The 27,101-nt window shown below is 36.2% G+C and overlaps 3 protein-coding genes and 1 long non-coding RNA gene across 12 annotated transcripts; 1 reads left to right on the top strand and 3 right to left on the bottom strand.

The window, feature by feature from the left end:
* Positions 1-1,400: 1,400 nt before the first annotated feature.
* LOC105166148 (uncharacterized) lies at positions 1,401-5,471 on the top strand. 6 transcript variants are annotated; one of them, XR_016066380.1, is made up of 5 exons: positions 1,401-1,728; positions 1,838-1,921; positions 2,033-2,910; positions 4,034-4,151; positions 4,800-5,471. It is a non-coding gene; the product is annotated as an uncharacterized LOC105166148 (long non-coding RNA). The 6 variants fall into 6 exon arrangements; XR_016066379.1 differs by having other exon boundaries at positions 4,729-5,471; XR_002287457.2 differs by lacking the exon at positions 4,800-5,471 and having other exon boundaries at positions 4,034-4,357.
* Positions 5,472-8,130: 2,659 nt separating this feature from the next.
* LOC105166146 (uncharacterized protein At1g01500) lies at positions 8,131-11,225 on the bottom strand. 4 transcript variants are annotated; one of them, XM_088882970.1, is made up of 3 exons: positions 10,834-11,225; positions 9,191-9,972; positions 8,131-8,641 (listed from the first exon to the last, which is right to left on the bottom strand). In XM_088882970.1, the coding sequence occupies exons 2-3, from the start codon at positions 9,893-9,895 to the stop codon at positions 8,408-8,410; spliced, it is 939 nt and encodes a 312-aa protein (XP_088739096.1). In that variant the 5' UTR covers positions 9,896-9,972; positions 10,834-11,225; the 3' UTR covers positions 8,131-8,407. The 4 variants fall into 4 exon arrangements, with proteins under 4 accessions (XP_088739096.1, XP_088739093.1, XP_088739095.1 ...); XM_088882967.1 differs by having other exon boundaries at positions 10,874-11,225; XM_088882969.1 differs by having other exon boundaries at positions 10,909-11,225.
* A 4,863-nt stretch (positions 11,226-16,088) lies between these two features.
* On the bottom strand, positions 16,089-20,274 carry LOC105166143 (flavodoxin family protein / radical SAM domain-containing protein). The gene is made up of 8 exons (XM_011085386.3): positions 19,212-20,274; positions 18,422-18,537; positions 17,847-18,022; positions 17,425-17,615; positions 17,242-17,328; positions 17,009-17,166; positions 16,705-16,915; positions 16,089-16,610 (listed from the first exon to the last, which is right to left on the bottom strand). The coding sequence occupies exons 1-8, from the start codon at positions 20,112-20,114 to the stop codon at positions 16,470-16,472; spliced, it is 1,983 nt and encodes a 660-aa protein (XP_011083688.1). The 5' UTR covers positions 20,115-20,274; the 3' UTR covers positions 16,089-16,469.
* Positions 20,275-20,835: 561 nt separating this feature from the next.
* LOC105166141 (S-adenosyl-L-methionine-dependent methyltransferases superfamily protein) lies at positions 20,836-25,926 on the bottom strand. Its single transcript, XM_011085383.3, has 8 exons — positions 24,779-25,926; positions 24,555-24,704; positions 23,904-24,174; positions 23,709-23,801; positions 22,999-23,173; positions 21,873-22,115; positions 21,388-21,582; positions 20,836-21,287 (listed from the first exon to the last, which is right to left on the bottom strand). Exons 1-8 carry the CDS (start codon positions 25,631-25,633, stop codon positions 21,089-21,091), a joined length of 2,181 nt encoding a protein of 726 aa, XP_011083685.2. The 5' UTR covers positions 25,634-25,926; the 3' UTR covers positions 20,836-21,088.
* Between the last annotated feature and the right edge of the window lie 1,175 nt (positions 25,927-27,101).

Genomic DNA, 27,101 nt, shown 5'->3' with positions numbered 1-27,101 from the left:
TTGATCACAAAAAGAAATAAATATTGTAATATTGCAAACAAAAATAAAACATATCTCGATTTACTCAACAAAATCATAAGCTATGAACAATATCGTAAAATAGGGACGTACAGTCGCAGTATATTTTGTTTTTATGAAAAATAGAATATCTTATATTTCTACCTTTTTTTTTATTTTTATTTTTCTACAATTAACCTTATTTCTTGAAGGATAAACTATTAAAACTAAACAGAAAAAGATGACATATATAATTTTTTAATAAGAATTTATAATTTTCTAAAAGTTCCAATGTATCGGAAATAAACGTGCCAACCATGCTGGTTTATCAATTCTCAAACAAATGTATTAGGGGGAGAATTAAGTAATTTTGTACCTTATAAGGGTTAGAGCTTAATTATAATTATTATATTTATTTTTGACTTAGTATTTTTTACGTATCATATCAATTATTATTATTATTGTACTTTTATCATATGTTTAATTACATTACTAAGAAAAATTTCGTCTACAAACCTATGCCCATATTAGATTAGGAATAGGTCGTCTTTCTCTTGTCTTGAAAATCACCCTACGAACATTTTTACGTTGGATCTTGCTCCAGATATTGCGAAAACCACAAAAATACTTGCTCTCCTTGGTGGTCTACTACTAAAGTAAGCTACTCATTTACATACTTCAAATCCGAAAAGTCTATTATGATTTTCTAAGAAAAAACGTAGAGATTTATATTGAGAGAGAAACAATTTGGAAAGAATATGTCTTGGAAAAGCGTTGTAATCAACTCATTTCTATCACACTTGTGTTTCTGTGTATTTTTTATCGCAATTATGTATTGTATTTATAGGTATTCGATCATATCCAAATTGAAGTCCATATCTCAATATATATTTAAAGGACTACAAAAACTTTATTTCAGATAAGATTTTTATCGAAAGAAATTCTTATTCTGACATTCAGTTACGAGATTTCAAATTTTATGTTCATATTAGGTTAAGGGTTTACAAACCCAACTCAATATCCAACAAAACCAAATTTATTTCCTCGTATTAATGTGGAAAATTTGTATTGGAAGGACAATTAAGTAAATACGTCACTTTTAAGGACTAGATCTCAATTTTACCAAAGACAGGCTGAAATGTAAATTACGAAAAATATTGCCAAGCATGCTGAAACACGTTGTACAGCTGTCCTTCATTCCCGTCTCCCTCGAAAAACCTTATCTGGAACACTTCCCACACAAAGATCCCACCACAGCCGTCCGATTAAACCGCCCTACCTTGCGTACGTTTCTCTATTAGTCAAACATCATTCACGCGCATCCAACCGTAGAATATCTTCCCCACCACTTATTTTCAGCCGTTAGATCATATCAACCGCTCAATAAATAGTCCCCACCACTCCTCTATCTCACGTTCATCTCATTCCATTGGAGTCGCCGCCAGGCCAATTGGCAGCTACCTTATTCCTCAGATCTACGTTTTTCTACACCTCCTTTATCAATTTCGCCTTGAAATTCTTGTAGATCGCTAGGTGATCTTCGTTTTGGTTATGGCTTTTAGGTACTTCGTACCCGAGCTGATGTTTGGCCGTTTATCTCACCGTTCAGCTGATTTTCAGCCGTTTAATCTACCGTGTGGCTGAAGTTTGTTTGCGGTGGGAGGAGGATGTGGCTTGCGATCGATGAGGTTTGGGTAGAGTTATCACAGTATTCAATTATCGGTGCAGCAGGTAATTGGTGGATCTTTATGTATTATGTACGGTTTTTTTGGCTGATCTTATGGTCGGTTTACGTTTGAGTATTTATTTGTTTGGTTCAATGTGTTGATGCGATCTGTAGATGCGATCTGTGGGTTGACTCTTGGTCTCTTACGTCCAGGGGGGTGACTCCTTTTTCAACTGAATCATCTTGGAGGCGCTTGAGGTAAGGGAGATCTTATTATTTAGTTTATTTGTTTATGGTTTTTCTGTTGTTTTTGAATTTACGTGTTCATATGCTGATTGAATGTCTGTCCTTTTGGTGTGGTCATCTTAGGTCCAGACTTGGTGTAGATACCCGTTGCGGTTTAGCTTAAGGCGATTGTTCGGTGACCTGAGTTTCGTACATCTAATCCTGCCTGCTTTTCCGATTGCGAACTTCTGAAGAATCAGTCGCAGGCATCGCTTATATTGGTTACAAGGTTCTAATGGTTTAATTAGTTTAAAGAGATTTTGTTGTTATTTAATCCTCTTACTGCATAATTCTCTTGCATGCTGGGGTACATAGAAAAATAAATGGTGAGGAGTCATGTAAAAAAAGAGAGAATGAGTTCTCTTTTTGAAAAAGTGGAGAGGAGAGACGATGTGGGGAGATTGATGTGGTTGTCTAAACGACCTTTGCCATGTTGGGTGCGCTCGCATGGCAGGTCCCTACGTAATAAAATTTTATCTTTTTTTTTTGAGGGGAGATGGTACGGGGATTTGCCCGGCTCTCCCCTCTGTGTGTGGTGTCCTTTTCTTGTTTTTCCTTTTCCTTTCTGGGTTTGTTGTCCTATGCTCCATGCCTGACTTCACATCCAGCTCCATATTCAGAACCCTACCAACATATTTGGTCTTGAATGGGTTGTGGCGTCTAAGCAAATACTTAACCCATTTGAGACCAAAACATGCCAAGTCACTTTTGAGGAAAGTCAATGAGCAAGCATATACAAGGATTGTTCAACCGTAACTTTCGACTCCAAAACTATCAACTGCACTAGAGGTAAAAAATTGGTACTCATTATTTTATTTTAGTTTGATGCAGAAACTACCAACTGCAATTAAGGTATAATTGATGCTCAGTTATTTTGTGATAGTTTGATAAGGAACTACCAACTGCACAGGAGGTTAAATTGATGCCCGTGATATTTTATGTTGGATACAAAACTATTGAAGGTAAAAATTGGTACTACTTATTTATGGTGGTCTAATTTAGAAATTAAATTGCACCAAAGGGAAAAAGTGATGCTTGTTACTTTATATTAGTTTGGCTACTGTTCTAATTTTACTATTTGTTGAAATTGAACAGCCTTGAAATAAGAACATTAACATTGCTGCCTGTAACTTGAATCCCTGAGCCGTTAACGGACTACAATATTGAACTGAATACTATGATATAACATATTTAAATTACTATTTGGCAACGTACACGCCTTGATTACATAATTCTCAAAACATTGCATCCTAACAATCTTTGATAATATCAATTATCATCCTAACCAATCTTATTTTATGGGGTTTACTACTGCATGTCAACCAACAGTATTGATTATGTTACATGTCAATTATTTGATTCTGTTGGGTAGATCCTGAGCTTATTAGTTCTAGACTCTGTACCTTGTCTAATTTATTCTGCTTTTAACTATAGAGCAATGAGAGTCGGTCTTACTGTACGATGTAGTTTGGGCAGAGGTGTTCTGTCTGTAATAAGGTGCAATTTGGTTGTGGTGAGACTGGAGTGCTTATTTGTTCAAGGGTAGTCAATATGCTCAGGAAAAAAGCAGGTTGGGTCTTGTACTTGTGGAGGCTTTGCAACTCATATTATGGCAATACCTGGTCATGGTGCTGCTGATTCTTGCGTGGTGCTTGTTGCTTGAACTTCTTGGCTGCTGGTCCTGATCGGATTGAGAGTTCCGGAGTACTCATACTGTTGCTGGTGTCCACTGGTGGTATCTTATCCATGCGAATTTGTTTGAATACAGTTGCAGTTCAGAAGTTTTGCGAGGATCGCCCGTTTTGTTTCACTGTCTTCCAACCGCACAGATCTCGCCTCATTTTGTGTGCCTGTTCGATTCAGAGATTACCAATTCCTCATAGGTCTTGTTGGCCTTTTTGATGGTTGTACAGTAAGCCCATCAGGAAAATAGATGCAATTTTCCTTCAGCATTGTTTTTAATTTATGGTTTTGATGTGAACTGTTGAGGTCTGATTTGAATTACTCATGACTGTAATGTTTCTATATATTGTTTCTTGATGATGAAAGCCAGTTTCTCTCTTTGGGTTTTTGGTAAATGTACAGATGGAGTATGGCATGGAACTGCTTCGACTCTGCAATGCTAGTTGGGTGGGGTTCGATGCTCTTTTACATGGATTGGGTTTTTTTGCCATTTGCTGGTTAAGTGTGGTTTCTGTGAGAGGTACATTCTTTGAAGTCCCAAGTCTGCAGGTTTTGTGCAAGGTTGAAACATTTTATAGGAGGGTACTGCATAAGTTTAAACGGAATCATCTGTTGAAGATGCTGCTTTGATTGTTCGCGTCTGGGTTCTGTTGGATTGGTTATCATTGTTCAATATACATTTTTAATCGGTATTCTATCTTATTTTATATATTGAATACTTGGATATGCATGCGGGTCACTTGTTTTGGGTTTGACTGATGGGTCCATGAGCTCAAAATAGGGTAGAGCGCTCAATTGCGATATGCATTGAGAGGATGGTGGTTCGACTCCACCTGGATCCCACTATCCTTGTTCCCTTTTATTTGGGCTGTGTGCGCTGAACTCCTGGTGCGGAATGCATGTTTAGTTTAAGTCGAATTTATAAGGTGTGGGGGAAGATAGATTAAGTTGATTTTGTGAGGTTGGCGGGCGGGGGGGGGGGGGGGGAATGAATTATGGACGTAAGTTATGCGGCTGAGCATTATGCAAATGGGTCTTGATGAATGAAACATTGGCTTGTCGAGAGGGTTAAGATGCATTTCCTGTTTTCTTGTTAGTTCTACCATTCCACCTGGACAAGAAGTCGAAGGGAATTTAAGTACCACTAATGAAGTTTTCCATCCTCCAGAGCTGCTTGGACAATCAATGTCCTGGCAACCCTACGAGGCTCTCAAGGCAGTGGAATAGGGCAACTCCCCTTCCAGGGGAAGAACGAAACACCAAATGAGCAAGGGATTAGCGAGTAAGCACCTGCTGATCTACAGTAGGATGACTCTTTTACCCGCTATCGCAAGCCCACCAGCCAGGACGGAGTCTTGCAGGGAATGTTTATGCGCTGATCTGCAGTACCTGCCACCCCTAGCACACCAGCGAGGAGGAAGTTTTGCAGGGAATGTTGCGTGGGAAGATTCTTGTTGACAACCAAGCTGCTATTGCCATCGGTCATAATTGCGTGTTTCATGGGGGAGACTTAATTTTTTATCATCAAGTTATTCTTTCTAAGGGAAGATAGAAACATGGGGATGTGGTTCTGACTACTGCCAAACAAAGGACCAAGTTGTAGACATTTTAACCAAGCCATTGCCTGCTTGCAAGTTCGAGTTTTGAGGTCTTGGTTTGGAGGTTGTACCCACTAAAGCAAGGAGTGTTAAGAAGGTGCTTCATGTCTCAAACATGTCCATGTGGTTCTGACTATGATTGTTCTTGTTATTAACTTTTTTTAAAATTAATTATTTTATCATACATACTTTGTAATCATGGGGCAAGTTGAGAATTATGTTAGTGGATTATTATTTTTCAAGCTTTAAATCTAAAGTTATGGATGACCCCTGTTCTTTGCCTAAACGTATCCTTAGGCTCAGTCGTTGCTGCAGTGAGCCGTCTTTCTTGTGAATTTAATTAAGTGTGGGGTCGGGGGCCACTGGCACAATCTGTTTAAAACATCTTATAAATTTATGTATGATTATACGTAGAAGTTATAGGGTTCTAGTAATATTTATATTATTATAATCAAACATTGGACGAATTGTCTATTAAGACTTGAAGAATAAATTGTAAGCTTTTGCTTTATTGAGACACGGAGTCCAAGATTTCATAATATTTCATTTTTAGGCTTTATATTTATTTTTTAAAATTCTGTTTTAAGATATTTTGTATGAATTTTGAAGAGTTACCTGAGCACTTGTTATTGGATTATAGCACTGTTGTTTTTGTCTAGTTGATAATTCTGTTGGCCGAGGCTGAAATAGTAAAATCGTGTTAGGAAAGTAATAAGAAGAAAATAGCGGAGTGAATTTAGAGTTGAGGTGTGGACAAAACACCTTTCTTTTTAAAGTAATAATTGTCCACATTATTACGGCAATTCACTTTTAGGATAAAAAAGCCTCTTGAAGTCTATGAATAACAATTTTGAAAATTGCTATTAAAAAGTATAGATATGTAAATATAAAATTTAACAATGATATATGACATTTGATACTCAATATTTATAGGAATCTTTGCAATAATTAAATGCATATTGATGCAATATTTTTGCACATAATTCTTTCAACAAGTAAGATGGTTGACATTATTACACTCATTTTTCTTTCATTTTCTGTTGGAAAAATTCAAAATTCAATTCTTGCAAATTAAATAAAATTTAATCTAAAAAATAAAAAGATAAAATTATTTATTTTGTTTCAATAAGTGCCAAGTGTATGTGTATATTTATTAATTTTAATTCCCTCCAATTTCCTCTTAAAGTTGTATTTGAAACTTAAGAAGACACATCTCATTTTAAATTAATTTATTTTTTCACTATGAGAGATATTTCTATTACATGTTTCTATTTACAAGCTATTTTTCATCAAATTCAAGTTTCTAAAACTCACTCTCATTGCTGGTTTGAGTTTAAATATCAGAAATGCATGTGTCCGTCTGTTATTTTTATTGCTCAGTTATAAATACGTTATGTTCTTCCACAAGTTAAAAATTATCCAATTAATTCTTTTTTCTTCAGTTGCTCATCCAATAAAATTATGGAGTATTTATACTATATTAGCAATAAACATGAATTAACCAATAATTTCTGCATATAATTGCTATTTAGGAGTAATCTAGTAATTACAACATAATTCAAATCCTAAAGCACACAAATGTCACAATTTATGTAGTAAAGGTAAGCTCTTGATTTTTATCTCCAAGGGCTTAAAGCGTATCTTTAGATGTGAATGCATAATATTCTTCAGTTTTTTTGAGCAAACTACTTGTCATCTTGAAATATAGTTACCGTGCCAAGGCCTTTGTGGTTGCAGCGCTACGTCACAGAGTCTTGTGTTTCACATCATAAGAAGTGTGTAGAATTTAAGTAGTTTAGACTTATATTTTTATAAGGCTTGAGCCCCGTACTTAGCATGGATCCACCAACTGAAGCGTTGCACCAAACATGTTTCGGCTCAAATTTGTATCCGACTTGGATCGATTCATCAAAATGCATAAGACCCAAATTTGTTATGGGAACTTATGTGCAGTTGTCATCTTCAACACATGCAAAGCTAAATTTGATATGTAATTTAATTTGGACTCTAATTATTAGCTAATTTATTTTCAACTTTTAATTGATTATGTATTTCAAAATTTTGATATCAACAGATAAATCGATGCACATTGATACATTTCAATTTTTTAAATTACAATTTAATTTACAATTGAACTTTATACGCCCATGAATAAAAAATACTAAAAAATTGATTACTCCAAAAAGATGGATATCTGTGGAAAAATAAATATGGTTAGGGACGTTTTACACACACACCCACACACCCAAAAAACAATAAATTTAGCAACAAAAAGAGTAAGTGATAATTCTAATATTGTATTATATATATATATATATATATTCAGCTACAAGAACCTTTATTTTGTTATAGTAATGAATTTCACAATTTTAATAATAATTTTTATTTTATAAAAATTGCTATTAACAAGAATTACAAAAACATAATTCTTACAACTAGTAACTATACAGTAACAAGATCAAAATAATTGTCGGTAATATGTATTTTTAATAATAATTTCAAAATTATCATTTGATATATTTTCGGATATTATAGTTTGCTACAGTGTTGGATACAATCCACATTTTGTCAACAATAATAATCACTCTAAAGGTCTAACCTTAATATTTACATTTACATTCCACGACTTATGGTCTGTTTACATAAACTACTTCTACCTTTTGTATAATTATAAAAAACACTTTTGACAACAAAAAGATAGGGTTAGTTTGTGTAACGAGGAGGTGTATGTGTAATTTTCAAAAAATAGGGGTGGTTTGTGTAAATATTGCCGATATTTTTGGACGGTGTACGAGTAATTATCCAAACGACAATGGTGATTTATACAAACGAACCAAAGGTCAGGGGCGTAAATGCAATTATCCCTAAATACTATAAATCAAAGAAAGCATCAGCAATTCATGTGTGAAACACTCAGACATCTATAAAGAGATAGAAACATGTTATGTACAGAGGATTGCAGTCAAAAACATATTTGCACATAATACAACTATTTTCAATCACACACTCTCCTGCAAACAACCTCAATCTATCAAAACTCTCCCAGAATAAAGAAAAAAGCTGTCTCCTTTCTTTTCTTTCAGAAACACACACACAGAAAATTGCACCTAAAGAATGCTGTGTACTGATGAATGTCTGTATCTAAATTGGAATGAGAAGAAGACGATGGGATTACCGACTAGAAAAGCCGTCTTTTAAATGTCCGGGCGGTCTTCTGGTAAGTACGGACCAGCAAGCCGACTCCAACTCCGACCCCAAGGCAGACCCCGAGGCCAATCCCAAGACCGACTCTGACCCCAGCGTTGAACCACGAGAGCTCACCATCTTCACCGTCCATATATTCTGTTCGTCCCCAGTATAGATTGTCATAGTCTTTTTCGTTCTCTGGTTTATAATATCTGTATTCAGCAACCTGAAGAAAGTGAAAAGCAACTCTTTAGATGTGTACACAAATACATGATCTCGAAGCACATGCAGAGCGAGAAAAGTTATAATGCCAACCATATTTGAGAGGCTGAAAATCATGTTTAGATGTCTGAGTCCTAAGAGATGAATCAAGGAACCAGTACTAAAGAACGTGAGGCGTCAACATTGACATGCCTAGGATAAGATTCTACTGCTAGCCTAGGATTCACACAGTAATGCTCTTATCGTTGCATGGAACATGTTTCAACGGAGGGAAAGGCCGTCAACCACGGTGGGACGATGAGACTACCCTGAGTGAGTCTGATGCTGATAATTTGTTCCATGGAGCCGGAAACTGGACTTATTTGGATAACCACTAAAACTGACAACAATCTCTTATAAACCAGCATTTATTCGAACCAGCAACCTTATTTTGTTCAACATGTAGATAAAATCTGAGACTAATGCAGAGAGTGCAGCGGAAGTCGGTTCTAACAATATCATTTGCTACATGAAGCAAATGTAAAAAAAAACAACAGCATATATTATGTATTACCTGTAGATCACCCCCAGCTGCAACGTCTTCATCCGTTTCAGAAGCATCATATTCTGGAATCGAATCTAGCTTACCCCTTCTGTGCTTCTTCCGGTGACTAAGTTGCAATGTCTTGGTTAATATGATCGGAGTTCCCGAGAAGCATCCTGCTACATAAACTTCAATTGTAGGGGATGAGGACTCTGACCCGGTTATTTGTTTTCCTTTCAGAAATCCCGTGCTGGAATTAATTACGGATTCACAATTCATGCTCCACCTCCTGCCCACACTACATGATTCCCCGACACAACCATTGGTACTTGACATTTCTAAAACCCCGGAGATTATGAGGTCTTCTTTATCGAATACCTCGAATTTCACAGTGCCCGTTAATCTTACACTATCTGTACTCACAAATGTAGCCTCTTCCGATTTCTTGTCAACCCGATCACGTCTAAGAATACAAGACATTCCTTCGGAATCTATCGAACATCTCAGTCCATTCACTTCAAGGATTGTGTCTGGGTTCAGAGGGATGTGGTTGAGTGTGAGACATTCTGGGGTCGAATCATCAACCATAAAATTGCTGATTCTCACATAGAACACTCTTATGTCGAACCAAGGCACAGAAAACCTGCCAGATGATTGGTACAACGGGTGCCTGATAATCTGTAGGCCTGGATTGGTTAGATTTCCGTTGCCATGGAAGTCGTAAGAATTCTCCATCTTCAGGAGCTTATTTTCCACCAGATTTCTTTAAGGGCATCGATGCACCTAGATGAACGAAGCTGACGAACCCTGATCTGTATAAGCATGATAACCAATGTTTAAAAGACCAGAACAGGTAAATTCTTTGAAATGATCGGTTATAGGGGTAGATTACAAACATAAACATGTTGCACAAACTAGAGGTATCTAACAATCGCCGAAACTCTGATTATTACAAAGAAAATCAAGAACTCAAGGCCATGACTATCTCCCAAAACTTCATAGAAAAATCTATTTCCTCTACTTGAGAAACTGTCATCTGTAAGAGAAATCTGAGCTGATACTACCAGATTGTAAGAAAACCTTGACACAAGGGGAAGATAGGATCACTACTACCAGGACTAGTTCCTAAATAAAGAAAGAGGGACCTATTAATACTAACTCCTGCCAAAACAAATTCAATCTTAGGGTTCTTATCACCCCTGAAAAATAATACATAAATAAAATTGCAAAGAATTGTAGCTCAGCATCAGTGAAGAACTAAAATTTAGGGCTGAAATCAACAAATATTTATAAAAAGCAAACAATTACTCTGGTGAAACATTAGGCAGACCTATATAAAAAGGCTATAGAGCACCTAAATTTTCCCTTATGAGATCCTACAAAACACTCCTGATGGAAAGGAAAAACAAACTAACTGAAGAGGAAGTGGAAATTCCTACTAATTATAACAACAAGAACCAAGAAACATACCCAAAAAGTCCCACAAAAACTAGCTGCAATCCTTCCTCATCATCTCTCTTCTCCCAAGCAAATGAGAGAGAGAGAGAGAGAATGGGCCGGCACTGACTAGAAATACACACACGTCAAGAATCCAGCCACCCAACTCAAGAAACTCAAACGAATAAAGAACAAGACAAAAACCCAAAACAAACACAAAAGACCAAAGCGTTTACATGGCAAGAAACTTGGAACTTCCTGATAAAAGACTTATACCAAGAAATCTTGCATCCACAGCCTGCTGCACTCACATTTTTTTCAGAAAAAGATTCGCTGGGCAGCCAGAAAATCACTATCTAGGATCTTTCCTCAAAATTTCCAAGAAATGGAACACAATCAGCGTACGATCTCTCAGATTGCTTTCCTGCTTCAAGACGGGAGCTTTCGCTCTCAACCCACCAAGTTCTTGTGGCCAAAATCAAATACAGAGACCCCTTTCTTTGTATTTATGTCAACAATCAACCACAGATGTAACACAAAATAGGCTGCTTTAATTTCTATGGCTCAGTCTTCAGCTGAGCATTTGCAATGCAACTGTGAAGAAAAATCCAGAATTGACTGAATCTGAGGACACTGTTTTTTATATTAACAGCCCCACAAAAAATCTTGAAATTGTTTATTTCATTGTTGACTTGTTTTACAGAATTGGAAACAGGTTTACGGAACTGAAGTGGGGACAGTAGTCATATACATGCAAAAAAAAAAAAAAAATAGAATCCATTATCAATGCTCTATTGCACGTAGTATTAAATTTTTTATTATAAATTTTATTTTATTTTTTATTTTATTTAACATACATATATTATGTTCATAAATTAATGCAAATTTTATTTTATTTTTTACTTTATTCAGTAAACTTACACCATGTGTGCAAAAATCCGAATCGATTGTAGATGGATATAAACTCTTCGATGTCTCCTTTTATTTTTAGGTTGTTAATTGATTTTTTAATATCTAATCTAAGTGTTATTTCTCATGCAACTTTCGACTTTTCTGCTTTTAGGAACATTTATAAGCAGAAAAGATTGGACTTTTCTTAAAGTTCAAAAAATAAAAATGTACTAGAATTTTTTTATAAAATACAGTTTTATTAGGACAAACGCAAATATATTTTATTTTTTTATTTTTTATAATAATACGTGTTTAATTTATAAAAATAACATTTAACACAGATAATTTTTTGAACTGTAGTTATATAATTACATTAATATTATAATAAATGAAGAACTATATCTATATAATTAAAAATAATAAAATAAATTTATAAATAAGTAATTATATATTTAATAAGACTCGAATTTATCAGGTCGGCACCTCTAATATATAATTATTGGCGTGTAGATACGTTGATGAAGAGGGTGGGCGTAAATCTGACCTTATCCTTTGCGATTTACAATTTCCAAGGTCGGTGTCTTCCATTACACTGAAAGTGAAAGTGATGTTTAGGACTCCACTCCTAATCAGCAAAAACTTATGAAAAATCAGTACTGATTCTTGTTTCAGTGCATAACTCCAAACATGTCCAGACTACCCCCATGGCTTACAATTTGTGTAATTACCTGTATACTCTAGTTTGGAAAATTATATATTATAATCTTGAGGTTTGATTAATAAAGAGATTAATTTATTAGGCGAAAGTAAATTTTGAAAGTAATTTTTCAAACCATAAGAGGTTTACGTATAGTTACACTAAACGTTACGGGAGGAGAGTGTAATTATCCCTTCAATTTATAGTTTGAGAGACTGTGTAAAGTAAATTGATTACAATTATATTACGTCGTTCACATATTTACTGCCTTGATCTTATCCTTACACCAATTTTTCCGGACTTGCCAATAAAGATATACAACTGATGTCTACCTTAAGGGTTCGGAATATGGGTGGAAACCCATCACTATATTTGGTTTCATTTTTACTTTATCTTGGTGTGTTATGTGGAGATAGAGAGAGGAAAATAAAGATAAATAAGTATGTGTTAGAATAGTGTGTATGTTTGAATTTATTTTTTGAGGTAATATAAAATAAGTATGGTATGTTTGATGTTGTTTAGTGGGAAACAAAAACTATTGTTCATTATCAATTCATGTCTCTTTTATATATATTCATACATATGTATGAGTATGTATATAATTTTTTTAGTTGTAGGGCTTATAATTAATGTAGACTTATTTTTCCTAAAAACAAATGAGGCACTATTTCAAAACACTACCAAAACTTTCAAAACAAATCAAGACAAATATTATCTATGTTTTGGCAAATCTCGAATATGGGCCAAGAATAAAACCAAACACTATGCATGATTTTCAACCCAATCCTGTCTAGCTTTGAGTTGGATTTAATATCTTTTTTAATATGGGTTGAATATAATCTTATTTAAATAGATTATAGTTCCTACATTAGTTCTAATGGCTCTTAAATGGTTCTTCATGTTTCATTTTTAATTATATAATATAATTCATGAAAGATATGGGTTTTTAATTATATAATATAATCGAGGAGTTCAATATGGGTTTAAGTGGTTTGAATTTAATTAAACTTTATTACATTATGTGTCTTATATGAGTTTACGATAAATTTTATATGAATTGATGATGGATTTTAAAAGGGTCCAATCTATTATTACCACCGTCCCAACTCGACTTTTTTTCGATCCAATCTTTTCTGAACCCATTAATTTCAAATTTAATCAATAACCCAAATCAACCCGTCCATTTGCCACCCCTAATCTAGGCAGTGATGACTTTTGGCTATGGTTGTAGGATTTGAAGACAATAGATGAAGAACAGGTTTGATGACTTAAAAATTGTTGGGATCAAACATACAACACTGTAATTTCATCCACAAATAATTTCATAAATTTATTAGGAAAAATAAATAATCCCACTCCACCACAATTTTTTACTTTTACTTTTTCAATTATTTTTCCTTTTAGATATTATTATTAGGATAAGTATCAAAATGTAGAAAGGATATGGGTCCAGTATTCAAATATTAAAATACTTATGAAAAATATAAATATCAAAATATGACACAAATCCACGTGTGATTTCTATTAATGTTAGCAAAGATTTTCGAGTAGGAAAAAAAAAATTATTCGATATATTTAGAGCATGAGATTTACTTGTCGTAGCTTGAGGGTTTATTTCAATCAATTTCTATAATTTTTTCAAGATTTAGAATTCTTTATTTATAATTCGGTTCAATTCTTGAAATTCTAGTTCAATTTTATTTCCCAAATCAATTGAAAAAAAAATACTGCTAAAACATTTGTTTCCTCTTTTCACTGAGTAATATACTTCTTATGTATTTATTGAAAAAATACAAATAATAAAAAAATAATTAATTATTTTTAAAATATTTATTCACACAATATCTTCAGTAAGATAATACGGTTAAATTATACAAATACCTTCTTTTTTTAATTTTTTTTATAAGTATGATTCCTAAAAGGAAGTCAGCGTAATTTATCAAAAAAGTGTAGGTATAATTTACCCGAGTATGTTGTAATCGAGTTTCGACCCACCCGGACTGATAGGCAGTCCAGGGCCATACTTGGGACCAATCAGAACCAATTCGATTCTAGTCGAGCCTGAGCTGATCAAATCCACCTTTTTGTTGGGTTGATTTGTATCAATTCGATCCACTGAACATTTTAATTTACGACAGATGGAACGATTCATGTGTTGCAGCAACCTCCAAAATTACCCACACAAAGGCCACCAGGAAGCAGATACGAGTGGCCAAACCCTGACACAGCACAATGGAATTGGAACCACTACCCGAACCATTATTAAACGAGCTCTATAGAGTTTTTTTTTTATATATAATTATAAATACTCCCATTATTTAAAAAATTATAAATATCCTCTTAAAATTAATATCTACCTAACAAGTACTCTTTTATGATAGTCTATTGTAGATAAATATTTGTTAGTCGGTCATTAATTTCAAGAAATATTTATAATGTTTCAAATAATGAAACGATATTTATTATTACAATAAATTTTAGAAATGTCTATTATAATTTATCCTAAATTAGAATCGGGACAAACGACTTGGAGAATAAAAAATAAATAAAAGGCATTTTGGCTGGAAAATGGTGCATGAAAATTGTGGAAAGGGTTAAGTGAAAAATAATTGAAAAAAGGGGGACTAATTTGAAATTAAATCGAAAACTTGGGGGGCCAAAAGTGAATTTTACCCCATTACATACACATTCTTAACCATAATTAGAGAGAAAGTCTTAGCCACCCTGTTTTTCATCATCATCAACACTTGACTTCCACCTCATATTCTTCCCTCCACCGCTGTCTTTTTCTCTGCTAAAAACTCATCAACATCGACAAAGTCCTGCTGAGAAGTGGAAAAGCAAACACACACACACACACACACACAGCTTCTGCTTATTTTAATCAGCTTTTCTTCACATGCATATACATACATATATGCATACGAGTAGCAAACGAGCTGAGTCTATTAAGCTGCTAAGATGGCAGCTTTTCTGTAGTTGAATTTAGAAGCAGTTCGTACAAGTGATGATGGGGAAGAAGATGAAGAGGACAAAGGAGGTATCATCTGTAGCAATAGCAGCAGAATCGTCATCGACAGAATTAGCAGTACAGAGACAGACGCCGAGGAAAAGAGGGAGGCCCCGGAAAGTAATTCAGAAAGTTGACGAGGAAGAGGAAGAAGAACTGGTGGGCGGCGGCGGCGGCGGTTCCAAGAAAGCAACAAGTGGTGGGGAAGGAGATGAGGAGAAAAAAGTAGAGGAAATTGAAGAAGAAACGATGGGCTCAAAGGGGGAAGAAGGGGAGTCGGTGAAGCAGCAGCAGGAGGGTCTGAGGAGGAGCAGTAGAGGTAGGAGGAAGAGCAGCAAGCCCAGGAAGAGCAGCTGATATTGATCACTCAGTTTGATGTTTTGTGGTTCTTGTTTTTTGTTTGAATTGTACAGATGATGGATGATGATGGTAGGGATTAGGAGATGGGAATATGGGGTTGGGATTGGTGTCAATTATTGACTTTTGTTATGCCAAAAGAAAGAAAAGAGGAAAAGTGAATGGTGATGAAGATTAACATTCCTTATTTTTGGTTTGAATATTGGTGATGTCTGTTTCTCTCTTTCTGGAATTTTGTTTGTGTGCTGGATGTTATTATAATTTTTAGTGGAGGGGGAGGGGTAGCAGAAGTCAGTCCTTCGATTTCGGGTTTGGTTAGATTGATGTAAAGATAAGGTTGAGTTCACTGTTTTATCCCATTAAATTTGATGATGAATGATATTATTGACTGTCCAGCTTCCGACATTTTAATAAAACGATCAACTACATCATAAGATTCGCTCAAACATATTCTAACGAACAAAATAATAAGACAATAAACTACAAACTAGAGACATTACGAGGGCTCAAATCTGAAACTGTTGTCCAATGACGAGTGAGTTTTGAAACCTCAACCTTACTATTGAGCAGAATAGGCATATCCCAGGACCCGAATGTTGCTGTACACCATATCTACCAGCAAGAGTGTACTTGAAACAATGTATTTAAAACAGACAACTGCCGCAGAGTGCATACTCTAGATACCTTTTCTATACCAATTCGGTCGTTCCCCTTCTTGAGGGAGGAATGTGAACCATGAATGGCTGTCGAATAACTTAGTTATTCAAGGAAGCTACAATGCACCAAGAGAGAGGAGAAGAAATTTTACGGAACCTACATTACCACATCGCATCCTGAACCAAAATTGAAGACAAAATTGTTGGCTGTTTGAGCCAATAAGACGATTCTCATCTACGCTACATTCAAAGCAGACCTGCTTAGCGTGACGATTTGTGGTGCCGCTCTTTCCTAAAACGAGATTGCAGTGGATCGAAGCCGCCTTCTTCTGCTCCATAGACTGCCCAAGATGGTGTAGGAGCCATGTAATCCTTACTGGTAAAAGGTTCCCCAGCCGACACCTTCAGTTAAAAATTCAAAAAAATTTCATCAAACGACAACACTAATAGAATCGATGGTTTACTATCTTTAAACAAACGCAAGGAAATTACAAACCAGGTCGTGGAACTTGTCATAGTCTATCCACGTATACCATTGGCCATTGACTTTAAATTTGTCCACTTTAGCCAGAAGAACACAACATGAGTGCACGTGCTCACAAGCAACCTCATACATTCCATTGCTCTTTTGAGCCAAGGCTTCTGAAAACTCTTTTACATCAGAATGCCAGGGTACATTCTCCATCGTTAACTTTGAAGTTGCTGACCTGTAACAGAACTCAGATGTTGTGAAATTAGTGCACCATAAGTTAAGATATAAGGTAAAAATTGAAACTAAAAAGTAGGCAAGCAAATCTTACGATCCACAATATGTCACCCCTTTGATTTCAATGAAATCAGGACTTCCAACATCAAATAAGCTAGAATAGGCATCCACATCTTCCGTATTCCATCCTTTAACCAGTGTCAAGCGATACACAGTTCGCTGTTGCTTCTCCCTCAGAGATTTTAAAGAATCCTGAAAGTAATTTGGCAATACCTCAACTATGACATTCATTATAGTAAAATAACTCTGAATACGAAAGCCACTTACAATAAATCTCTCCCAAAAGTCCCCAAAGAGTGGTCTGTCAATTGCCTTCAAGCTATCCTTTGTAGCAGCATCTACGCTCACATACAACTGCATGATCGAAATAGAGAGATGTTCACCTCATACTCCAGACTTTAAAATTCTTCGTACAACTAATTGACACCAGAAAACAAGTAAAGTCAAGACCTGTGTGATAGGTTTAAGCATCTTAATTCTTTCAGGGAACTGTGCATTTGTCACGAGAAAAGTTGAGATCCGCCTTCGGTGTAGCTCATCTACGAGAGCATTGATCTCCGGATACATGATAGGTTCACCAACAAGTGACAAAGCACAATGTCTAGGAGAAAGACCCTCAGATAAACGCTCTGCCTTCACCCCTGTGGATATTAGAAATGTCTAGTCAATCATCAGAGAATGCAGTCAGATAACTCAAAGCCTCAAAGAGCAAAATAGTATGGTAAGGGGGAAAGATATAATTATTAAGCAAACGTGAATTATTGTGATCACCTGGAACCAAACTGAAGGCTGAAACCAGAGAACCATATACTAAAGTGTCCAAACAATTAGGACATCTAAACAATTAAACTAATAAAACTCATCAGACCTACCTGGAACTCCTTTCATCTGACGTATCATCTTTGTATGTAGTTCAATGGCAGTGTCAACGATCACCAATGGATCATCCATCTTCCATTTCCAGCTTTTGCCGACAGGATTTGTGTGATGTCTCCAACAAAACACACATTTATTTGCACATGCTAAACTTGGGGTGGTTTCCATGCACCTTGAGAAATGTAAAATTCCAAGTTATATATACAGAAGAAGGGAAATATTTATTAAACTAATAGAAGTCAGCCATACGAAAATGGAATACAGCAAACACTTATACAGCTGCCATCATATTTGCATAACTACGCTGACTCCTCTGGACTTAACAGAAGATGCAACTCTTAAAACCTTTTTTTTCTCCCTGACAGGAAGTTCTATCAATGAAGTTGATTTTGAAACTCCAGAAAATCGAATAACTAAGACATTATAGATCTGATAGCTATGACTTTGCAGGTGATCAATTGGGACCACAATAGAAAATTTTACATTAGAAGATGTAAATACCGTCCAAATTTGTCGAAGTCCTCAATGTTCAATTCTCTAAAGCTTAAAACACAAGCAAGATAAACCATACCTGTGACTCTCAATGCCATAAAAAGAGTGCTTATAACAACCTCCACGCCCTCTAAGCTGGGACTTGGTCCATCTACAGAGTTTAACCCCACTGTGAGAACCAATGATTTTATACCCCTGCCAAGAACATTAGCTAGTTAAGACAATCAGTCAATATAAGAAGAGAACTGTTTGTTTTTCAATCATCATAGGTGTTCATTAGTTGTTTGACAGTAATCAGATTATGGGGCATTGCATCCAGATGGTGTTATTGTCTTGAGAATGAGAAAGAAATTATTGATAAATGATAAAAGTTACTAGTGACAGAACAAATATTAGGTATAACTACAAGAAGTCAATGCTCAAAGCTATAGAATTTGGTTCGATCCAAGGATAACTTTATAAGATGAAGATGCGATGAACCAGAAGCATGATAACAGACATCATTAAGGTTGGCCATCTATACGAATCCATGGAGTACAAAGTCCAAAGACAATATTCATCGCATCACATTCAGCAAGTAAACTACAGCACATGAAAGCCGGGAACGAGTAGTAAACAGAGTGGACTAATTCTAATTGTTTCTAACTTGGGAGCAAAATAGAAAAATGAAAGTACGTCATATGACATAACATACATGATCAGACACATATAATCTAAGAAGATTTGATTTTTATATTTGAAAAGATATCAAAAGAAATATGGAAACCACCAATTATTTTTAAAGTCACCAATAAACACAGCTTAATGCATTCACAGCACCACCTCCAGTAGAGCTTCGGAAATAGAAAACGGAAATTCTAAAAGTTTACCTGCTTCTCTAAATTTGCCCTTAACACTGGCGTCACCATTTCTTTCTCCCCATTTAATACCTCACCATTTACTTTTCCATTAGCCTTAGTTGCCACAACTGATCTTCTTGAAGGACCTTTTCCTGCAATGTCCTCGAGATCAACGATGGCTGAATCACCACCATTCTCTGCATCCTCATCATCGTCTTCCTCACTAAACTCACCTTCACCTTCACTTTCACACTCAACCCCATAATTTTCAAAATGCTGCCCATTCTCTCCTAATTTATCCTTCAAAACCCCAACAACCTTCTTACTCCACAGATCAAACACCTCATCCAAATCCGCCTCATCCACATCCCCCTCCCCCAACTCCACCAGCTCACTCGCCCCGAGCTTCCGCAACTTCACTGAAACACCCCTGGCCACAGCATTATACGTTTCACCATAACTCCTGCTCCCCACCCCAAAAACGGCATATTTACATTCCTTCAGCACCAGGGCCCCAACCCTAAAATCATCAGCGCTCTCCGTTAACCAATTTACCAAAAAGACTCCATTTTCAGGGGCCCCACCATTTTCCCAAGTGGAAGCAACAATCAAAACAAGAGATTCTTTACATAAATCCTCAGGCTCATAGTCCTTGGGATCAACAAGATCAAAGGGAAGATCGTTGAGGGTTAAGAGCGCATGGAGACGCTGCGCTAGGTTCTTGGAAGTGTCGGTTTGCGATAGGAACAAAAGTTTCCCTCTTTTATAAGAAGCAGGGTTCCCGCATCGCAAACCTGGTCCTGTGACGGCTTGGCAGAGGCGCGTGAGGAGGCGGCTGTGGCGGTGGCGCGATTTGTACAGGAAGTAGAAGGTGGCCGTGGCGGAGAGGAGGGTGAGGAGAGTGAGGCGGGTAGGGGGAAGTGATGGGTACATCGTTGGGAATTGATTCCAAAGTGTTCGCGGAATCAGGGGAGAATCGAGTGAGGACTGCTAATCCTGAGGTTTTTGAATCCCTCAGTCCCTGCCGGTGAGGGGTTTTTGCAATTCCGTTTTAGCTGGTGTTTTCTAAGAAGCGCGTTTCGCAATAGCGGCGAAAGCACAAATTTTGTGAAAACCCAAAGTTTGCATGTCAATGCTCTCTGATGAAGTGCATGGAACATGAATAACTCACATTTCACGATAATGTCTTATTCTAGCAGTCTCTCGTAAATAAGTTTGTGATAATAGGTTTGAATTTACAAAATATATGAATATTTATATTATTTAATGTGAGTTTATTTTATTGGATATTGTGTTGTAATAAAAATTTATCTCAAAAAAAAAAAAAAAGAAGAAAGAAATGGACATCATGTGAATTATGAATGATTTTACGCTTTGCCAAAACTTTTTTTTTTTTTTTTCTCAACTTTGCTATATGTAATTGTTTTTTATCGATTTTTTTAGAAAGAGTCCTATCCTTTCAACTATAATCATTTTTCAAGTAATCTCTGCCTCAAAACTTTCTTGACCATTTTATTGAACAATCTTCATATTGTATTCTGTCAAAGGAGAGGTATCAATGGATTTTGAAACTGGAGCGCTCACAATTCACAAGCTTTACAGACAAGAGAAAGACCAAAGTTGTATGAATGCATGAATGAAGAAGACACAAATCTTGCTATACAAAATTCAGTTTCTCCTTTCAATAATATGCAACAGTGACTCCAGAAGTTAGTGTACAACAGCCTCGGTCGAGTAATCATCTATTCGAGTTCAGAAAAGAATACAATGAAAACGAGAAAAACTCAAGAACAAAGTTATTGCAAAATTGGTTTGAGAGGAATGGGGAGATTTACCCTTCCTTCGTATACGTGGTCAAGTATTATCAATAAGATAGAAAATGTACAATGCTAGCTGTGATAACACAATCAGGGCCGCCACATGGTTTTCTGGGCGCATAGGATGCCTTCCTTATCTTGTGCAAAAGTCATTCTGATTTCCCAGTGGAGGCTTCTCAAGATTTCTTCTAGAGGATTAAGAATTTCTACTTTGTCGCGAACAATTGCCCAACCTCCAGGCCTTAGTATGCGGTCCATCTCGACAACAATCACTATGGGCTGCTTACATCTGAAAAAGAATGAGATGAGTAACATTTCGGTAGTAGTGAAAGAACCACTCGACGCTTACTGATGAGGAAACAAATGAAGTTAGAAAATTTCCTCAGTACCTGTTCTTAAGCCTTGAGAAGAGATGATCAGCATGGAGAAGGTCATAAGACCTTGGGTAAGTACCGAAAGATTCACACCAGTCATGGTAAATGCCGACAAGCCCACGTTCAAAAATTATGGGAAGTGTATCTGGTGCATGAACTGGGACCACGTTCATAACCCAAACCTTCTGGTCCAAAAGTGCAGCTGCAAATCTGTACAAGTATCAAGAAAGTTACGAGTGTGTGCACTTCAGTGATCAATTATTGCCATATAAAGTGTTAAGAGAACAACCAACACAGAAACACAGAATATATAAGCATTCTTTGCAATACATTTTCTGTTCAGTTGATATGAAATCACCTTCTTATTTATTCTTGTCGTCTCTTCCTCTAATTTTTTTGTTTTGGTTCTGTGTATTGATAATCGCAAAAGAGGGTTGGGAGAATGTTGGCCTCAAATGCAAATAGAGTAGTAGAATGATATAATTATTTGAGTAGCTCACCCTCCACTTATGGCTTTCATGTCCATTACATTCCTGATAGTCGACCAATCGATGCCCATTCCTATTAGATAAGAATTGTTCACAATAGCTTTCCAGTGCTTAGTGTCGGCAATCAATTTCTCTCTGTTGTTCATCCAGTCGGGAAAGGTATGAAGCCTCTTTGGCCATTCTGCAGGCCACTCAGTCCCACGTTGTTCAATGGCTTCCGGAATGGTGTGCAGACAAGTTTTCAGTGGAATATACCTGTAACAAGTGATGTAAAAGTAGACAGATGAAAAACCATGGGGTTAATTCACACTGATGAAACATCAATCGTCGCAAATTAATTCAATACTTTGGTAGGCCCTTTGTATGAAAATACAGCATATATCGTGGCCAAATTATGGTCCAACGTGGCATTTTCAGCGACTAAGAGACAATCACAGAATCAAATAAATTGGTTATTCAGTTCTTTTCATAGCTTAAGATTGACAAGATGGAGTTCAGAGGAACTCCAGGTTATTGACGAGATGAACTAGCATGTTAAACAGTGAACATTGTGCAGAAGCTTCAGTATTAATTACATGTGGATAAAGCTACTTATATCCGAGCTTGAATGGTAATTATATCAGCCGCAAACCAACCTTAAAATTGTTATCTGAGGATGCATAAAAAATGCCAGTCAGACACATTTATACACAGTTTTATCAATAGTAAAGCTCTCAGCCAGCAAGTTAGTGCAAAACTGCAACACTTAATTGCCGGAAGTTGTAAGTAATGGAAACTACAAGAGAAGTTCAGGCAACTGACAGAGCTCCAAATTCTCAGTAGATTAGGGAATGAATGACATTAGACCTAGGATGATGAACAGTCTTGGTTTGCAGAATAACTTAAACCAATAAAACCAAGTATGCTGAACCATTGCTAGCAAAGCCTCTCAAGTAAAGTGTTTATCTAGCATCTTCCCACATATTCTGCATAGTTGCATTAATATCCTCTACATCACTTATGTTGTGCTGCTGAATGTAAAGTTCTCCATCACAAACTTGTGTAATGTAAACAGCGGGATGTTATAGTAGTTTCAATCAGCAGCAGGAGAAAATTTTGGCAGTCTAGTTAATCATGGGAGGGAGAAAGCAATACTCACCAGGCAGCATCGGGGTTCTCATTTTCCTTGCAGAGAGGTGGTACTTTCTTTCGTCTCAGTTCATATATGTCATTCATTTCTGGCTTTTGATATATCTTGACACCTATGTCACTAACCTCATCGGTTTTATCAGCTAGGATGTTCCAACAAATCGATACCGTCAATGTGGACCAAGCTGGAAAATGGATGTAGGAAAGATGTTCACATCCTTACATGGCAAGACCAATGGTACAAAATTCTAGAGATCAACGAGCTGAGGTCAAATCATGTTCGTTTTGGAACTTAGAACTAAATATTTCATTGAATAAGAGTTGCTAACATGCTTGAAAAAATCATGATCTCTTTTCTCCAATTTCCATTGCTGGGTATACCCAGCATCAGAAATAAGTACTAGAGGAATTCGAAACCTGCTGATAAATATAAAAGCAAGTTCTGAAGCTAATACTGTAAGTGCAAAGAAAGGGAGTATGTATCATTAGTTTGTGCAATTAAAACTCCAGGAAATGTTATAAAAATCTGAGGACCCAGTCACATGTTTTCAAGTAATGAATCAAGAATTTACAGCCTATCAGATCATTAATGAAGGAAAGAGCGAACACGCAGGGCAGAGCTATTCTTACAGTTATTTTCATGAGAAACTTTGATCTGTCAACACAAACAAACACAACAATGTGAAAGTGTTCGCACTCATGGAAATTTAGACAGCAAACCTTCTTCAGCTTCAATACTGTTATGCTTTGTTGATAAAATGAAATACCCTCCAGGTCTCAGTATCCTATTCATCTCAAGGATAAGTTTACCACCTGAAATGAATTCAAATTTTAACATCTTTCTGAATTTAAAGCTCACAATGGTATATAGGCAAAAGAAAGGATGACTAAGAAGCAGTCTATAGTGATGCAAACCATTTGAATGCCAAGAAACACTGCATTCACTGCAATGAATTGCATCGAAGACTCCACTTGGAAAAGGAAGCCTTCGAGTTGCAAAAGGGCTAACTACTGCAGGGAATCCACGCTCAAGGGCAACTTGTGCTAGGTCCACTAGGTCATCTTTCAAGCCGAGTGTAAGTGTGAAGACATCCTTCTCAAGTAGAGAAGCTCCAAAGCTCGAATCTTTACATCCCATATCTAGAACAATGCGAATGTTTTTTCCCCATTCAATGTCTGGTACCATCTACAAGCCACCGAATTCCACAAACATCAAATATGCAAGATGCCATGTGTGAGAAGGATGGCAATCAATAAGACATGCTGTTGTAAATTTAGATGCAAATAATACAGCAATTATGGATTATTCAAACAAAAACGCATAGCAATATGGCATCATGGAGCAACTTATAACTCAATTCAGTAAAAACAAATTTGACAAATTTCAAGATCATCCTTTTGTCATAAAGCTTCAAATTAGTGTTGGCAAGTTCTTTTGCATCAAGTTTACCCCTTCACTCAAAGAATTAAGCAGAAGCATATATTTTGTTTTAGAGATAGATATTAACTTTTTTACTTACAAGAGGACAAAATATTATACTATGTCAAACCAGAAGTAGGGTTCACCTCTTCTATGGAGTCTAGATAGTGCTGAATTCCACCCTTGAATACAGACTGATTCTGTGGAAAAGTGAGATATTCTCCAGATTCTACCAACCAATCCTGTGCCTTAATATATGCAGCTAATTTTGGATGTGCCACATTTTGATACAATATCTGCAAGAAACTTAGAATCAACCATATATGAGATCTAATTAATCAAGTATCCAAGATAAAGTCATGAATACCACCTTTGTTTTGCTTTCAGGCCAGCGCACTGGATCCCCGTAACCATCATGGGGAAGGGGAACAAGACACATAACAGCTGATCTAGGGCAACTCCTTTCGTGATGCCGGTAACTCAGCAATCTTCCCGTGGCAGATTCAATATCAATGCAAGGAATGTAGTTCTGCTTGCTCCTTGTGTTGCATAATTTCCACGTATATTGTACTTTAGGATCAAATACTGGACCCAATTTCTTCTTCTTCTTTCTGTTCCTCAATCCTCCATCATCTTCATCAACAGCTTCCTGATCCAAGTCATCTGTATCAATCAAATCAACATTTCTTTCCACAGTCTCATTTGCATTGACATCACTATCCACATCTTCACCTTCTTTATCATTCCCTTCATTGTCCTCCTTTTCTTTAATTACCTCCTCCACCTCAGATCCCTCATTTTCTTGATTTTCCTTTTCACCCCCCTTTTCCGGCAACTTTGTATTTCCATCACCACTTTTCCCAGAAGCTTTAGCATTCAAGTTTTCTGGCTTTTTCTCAGGCTTCAATGGCACAGACCCATTATTAATTTTCTTGTCTTTGTCATCCAATCCAGACCTAAATCTCCGGTCATCACTTTCTTGGCCTTTCTTCGGTTCAATCTTGTTAGAATGAGTTTGAAAATCACTGACTTTCCAATTCGATGCAGGTACTGGCTCAGCAATATCATCAAAACTTTCCCTTTGAGAAGTCACTGAAAAATTTGAAAACAGAGACCACACAAGTACAAAACACAGGCCCAAGATTACAACTGCTGACAACTTCACGCAGAACCCATACGACTGATAAGAGCGCTTCACTTGGCGCCCAAATCTTGCTATAGCCATATCTTTCTCTCTCTAACCCCAAGAATTTCCTCCCAAGATATCAACTTCAAATCAAGTTTCAGCCAAAAATAAAGACTTAAAAACAGTGAAAGATTAGCTCAGCTGAAGTAAAACCACCTGGAGGCAACTGGAGCAATAACAAGAAAATGAAGTTATAACTGTAAAGAAGTAGAAGTGAAGGAAGATCCAGAAGCAGAATTTTGAAGCACAAAAAGCCCACATTTGGGGGATGTCCCTTCTGATGCATTTAAATTAAGTTAATTAACTGATGTTAAATCTTAGACCACCCTTCAAAGAATGACAAATTTTCGATGAACCCATGATGGAATAAAGTTAGAAAAGTGATCTTTTTGGAAGGGCTGTTTGGTAATTGAAGGCCCCATCTATCCAACCTCAAATATTTTTGAAAATGCTAATTCTTTATAGATAGGGATAATTACACGCCTCTTCCCCGAGGTTTGATGTAATTACATATAAACTTCATGTGGTTTGAAAAATTATACTTAGCACTTTGATATTTATTTTCGTCTAACAAATAAGTCCTCCCGTTAGTAAAAATTTACCGAATTTGTTAATATTAACAAAAAGAAATGAAAAAAGATCTATGATTACCTCCGATTGACTTATTACTGATTTATTGCATATTTTTATGATCAAATTACCTTCATACTTTTTCATGCATTAATGCATGAGCGGTGGTATATTTTCACTATTATAAAAATAGTTTAATCAGAAAAAAAATATTTTACCTGCAATAAGTCAGTAATAAATCAATTAAGGGTAAATGTCAATTTTTATTCAATTTTTTTGTTAATATCAACAAATCTGATAAATTTTGACTAATGGAGGGACTTATTTGTTAGACGAAAACAAACATCAGGAGTGCTAGAAGCAATTTTCCAAATTACAGAAAATTTACATATAATTACACCAAGTCTCATGGGAGGGGAGTGTAAGTATGCCTTATAGACATAATCATCAAGAATTTAAAAAGGCACTCGTGGATAAAGAGAGAAAAGGAGGAGAGCACAAGTTTTTATTTAGGATTGATCACTACAAAAACGGTTTGCGATGTCATTCTCATCACTAACCAGACCACTAAAAATCAGCGTTGGGCTAAGGTTCTTGCATTTCAGTTCGGACATTGTTAATACATATATTGCTAGAAGAAGGTGGAGAGAGCTCTGTCCGAGTCCATGGCCTGTCAGCTGTGACTAACATGTGGGAAGGGTTTTTATGCCATTGTTTAAAGTGTGCTCGTTTCTCTCTTAAATCTCAAACACAACTATTACTTGCAATTGATGCATCAGAAAACTGGCCATTCAAAGCTAATTAATTTCTAATAACAACCTTTTTAAAAGTTAATTCAAGCTCCAAACAAGCAGTACTTTGATTGACTTGACAGCAAGCATTTACATTCAACACCACCATTTTCCGCATATCAAAAACGCTATGAAAGTTTTCTTTA

This window comes from Sesamum indicum, linkage group LG7 (assembly GCF_026168435.1).
Source record: "Sesamum indicum cultivar Baizhima isolate 11 linkage group LG7, ASM2616843v1, whole genome shotgun sequence".
Classification (NCBI taxonomy): Eukaryota; Viridiplantae; Streptophyta; class Magnoliopsida; order Lamiales; family Pedaliaceae; genus Sesamum; species Sesamum indicum.
This window is presented reverse-complemented; position numbering and strand designations above follow the sequence as displayed.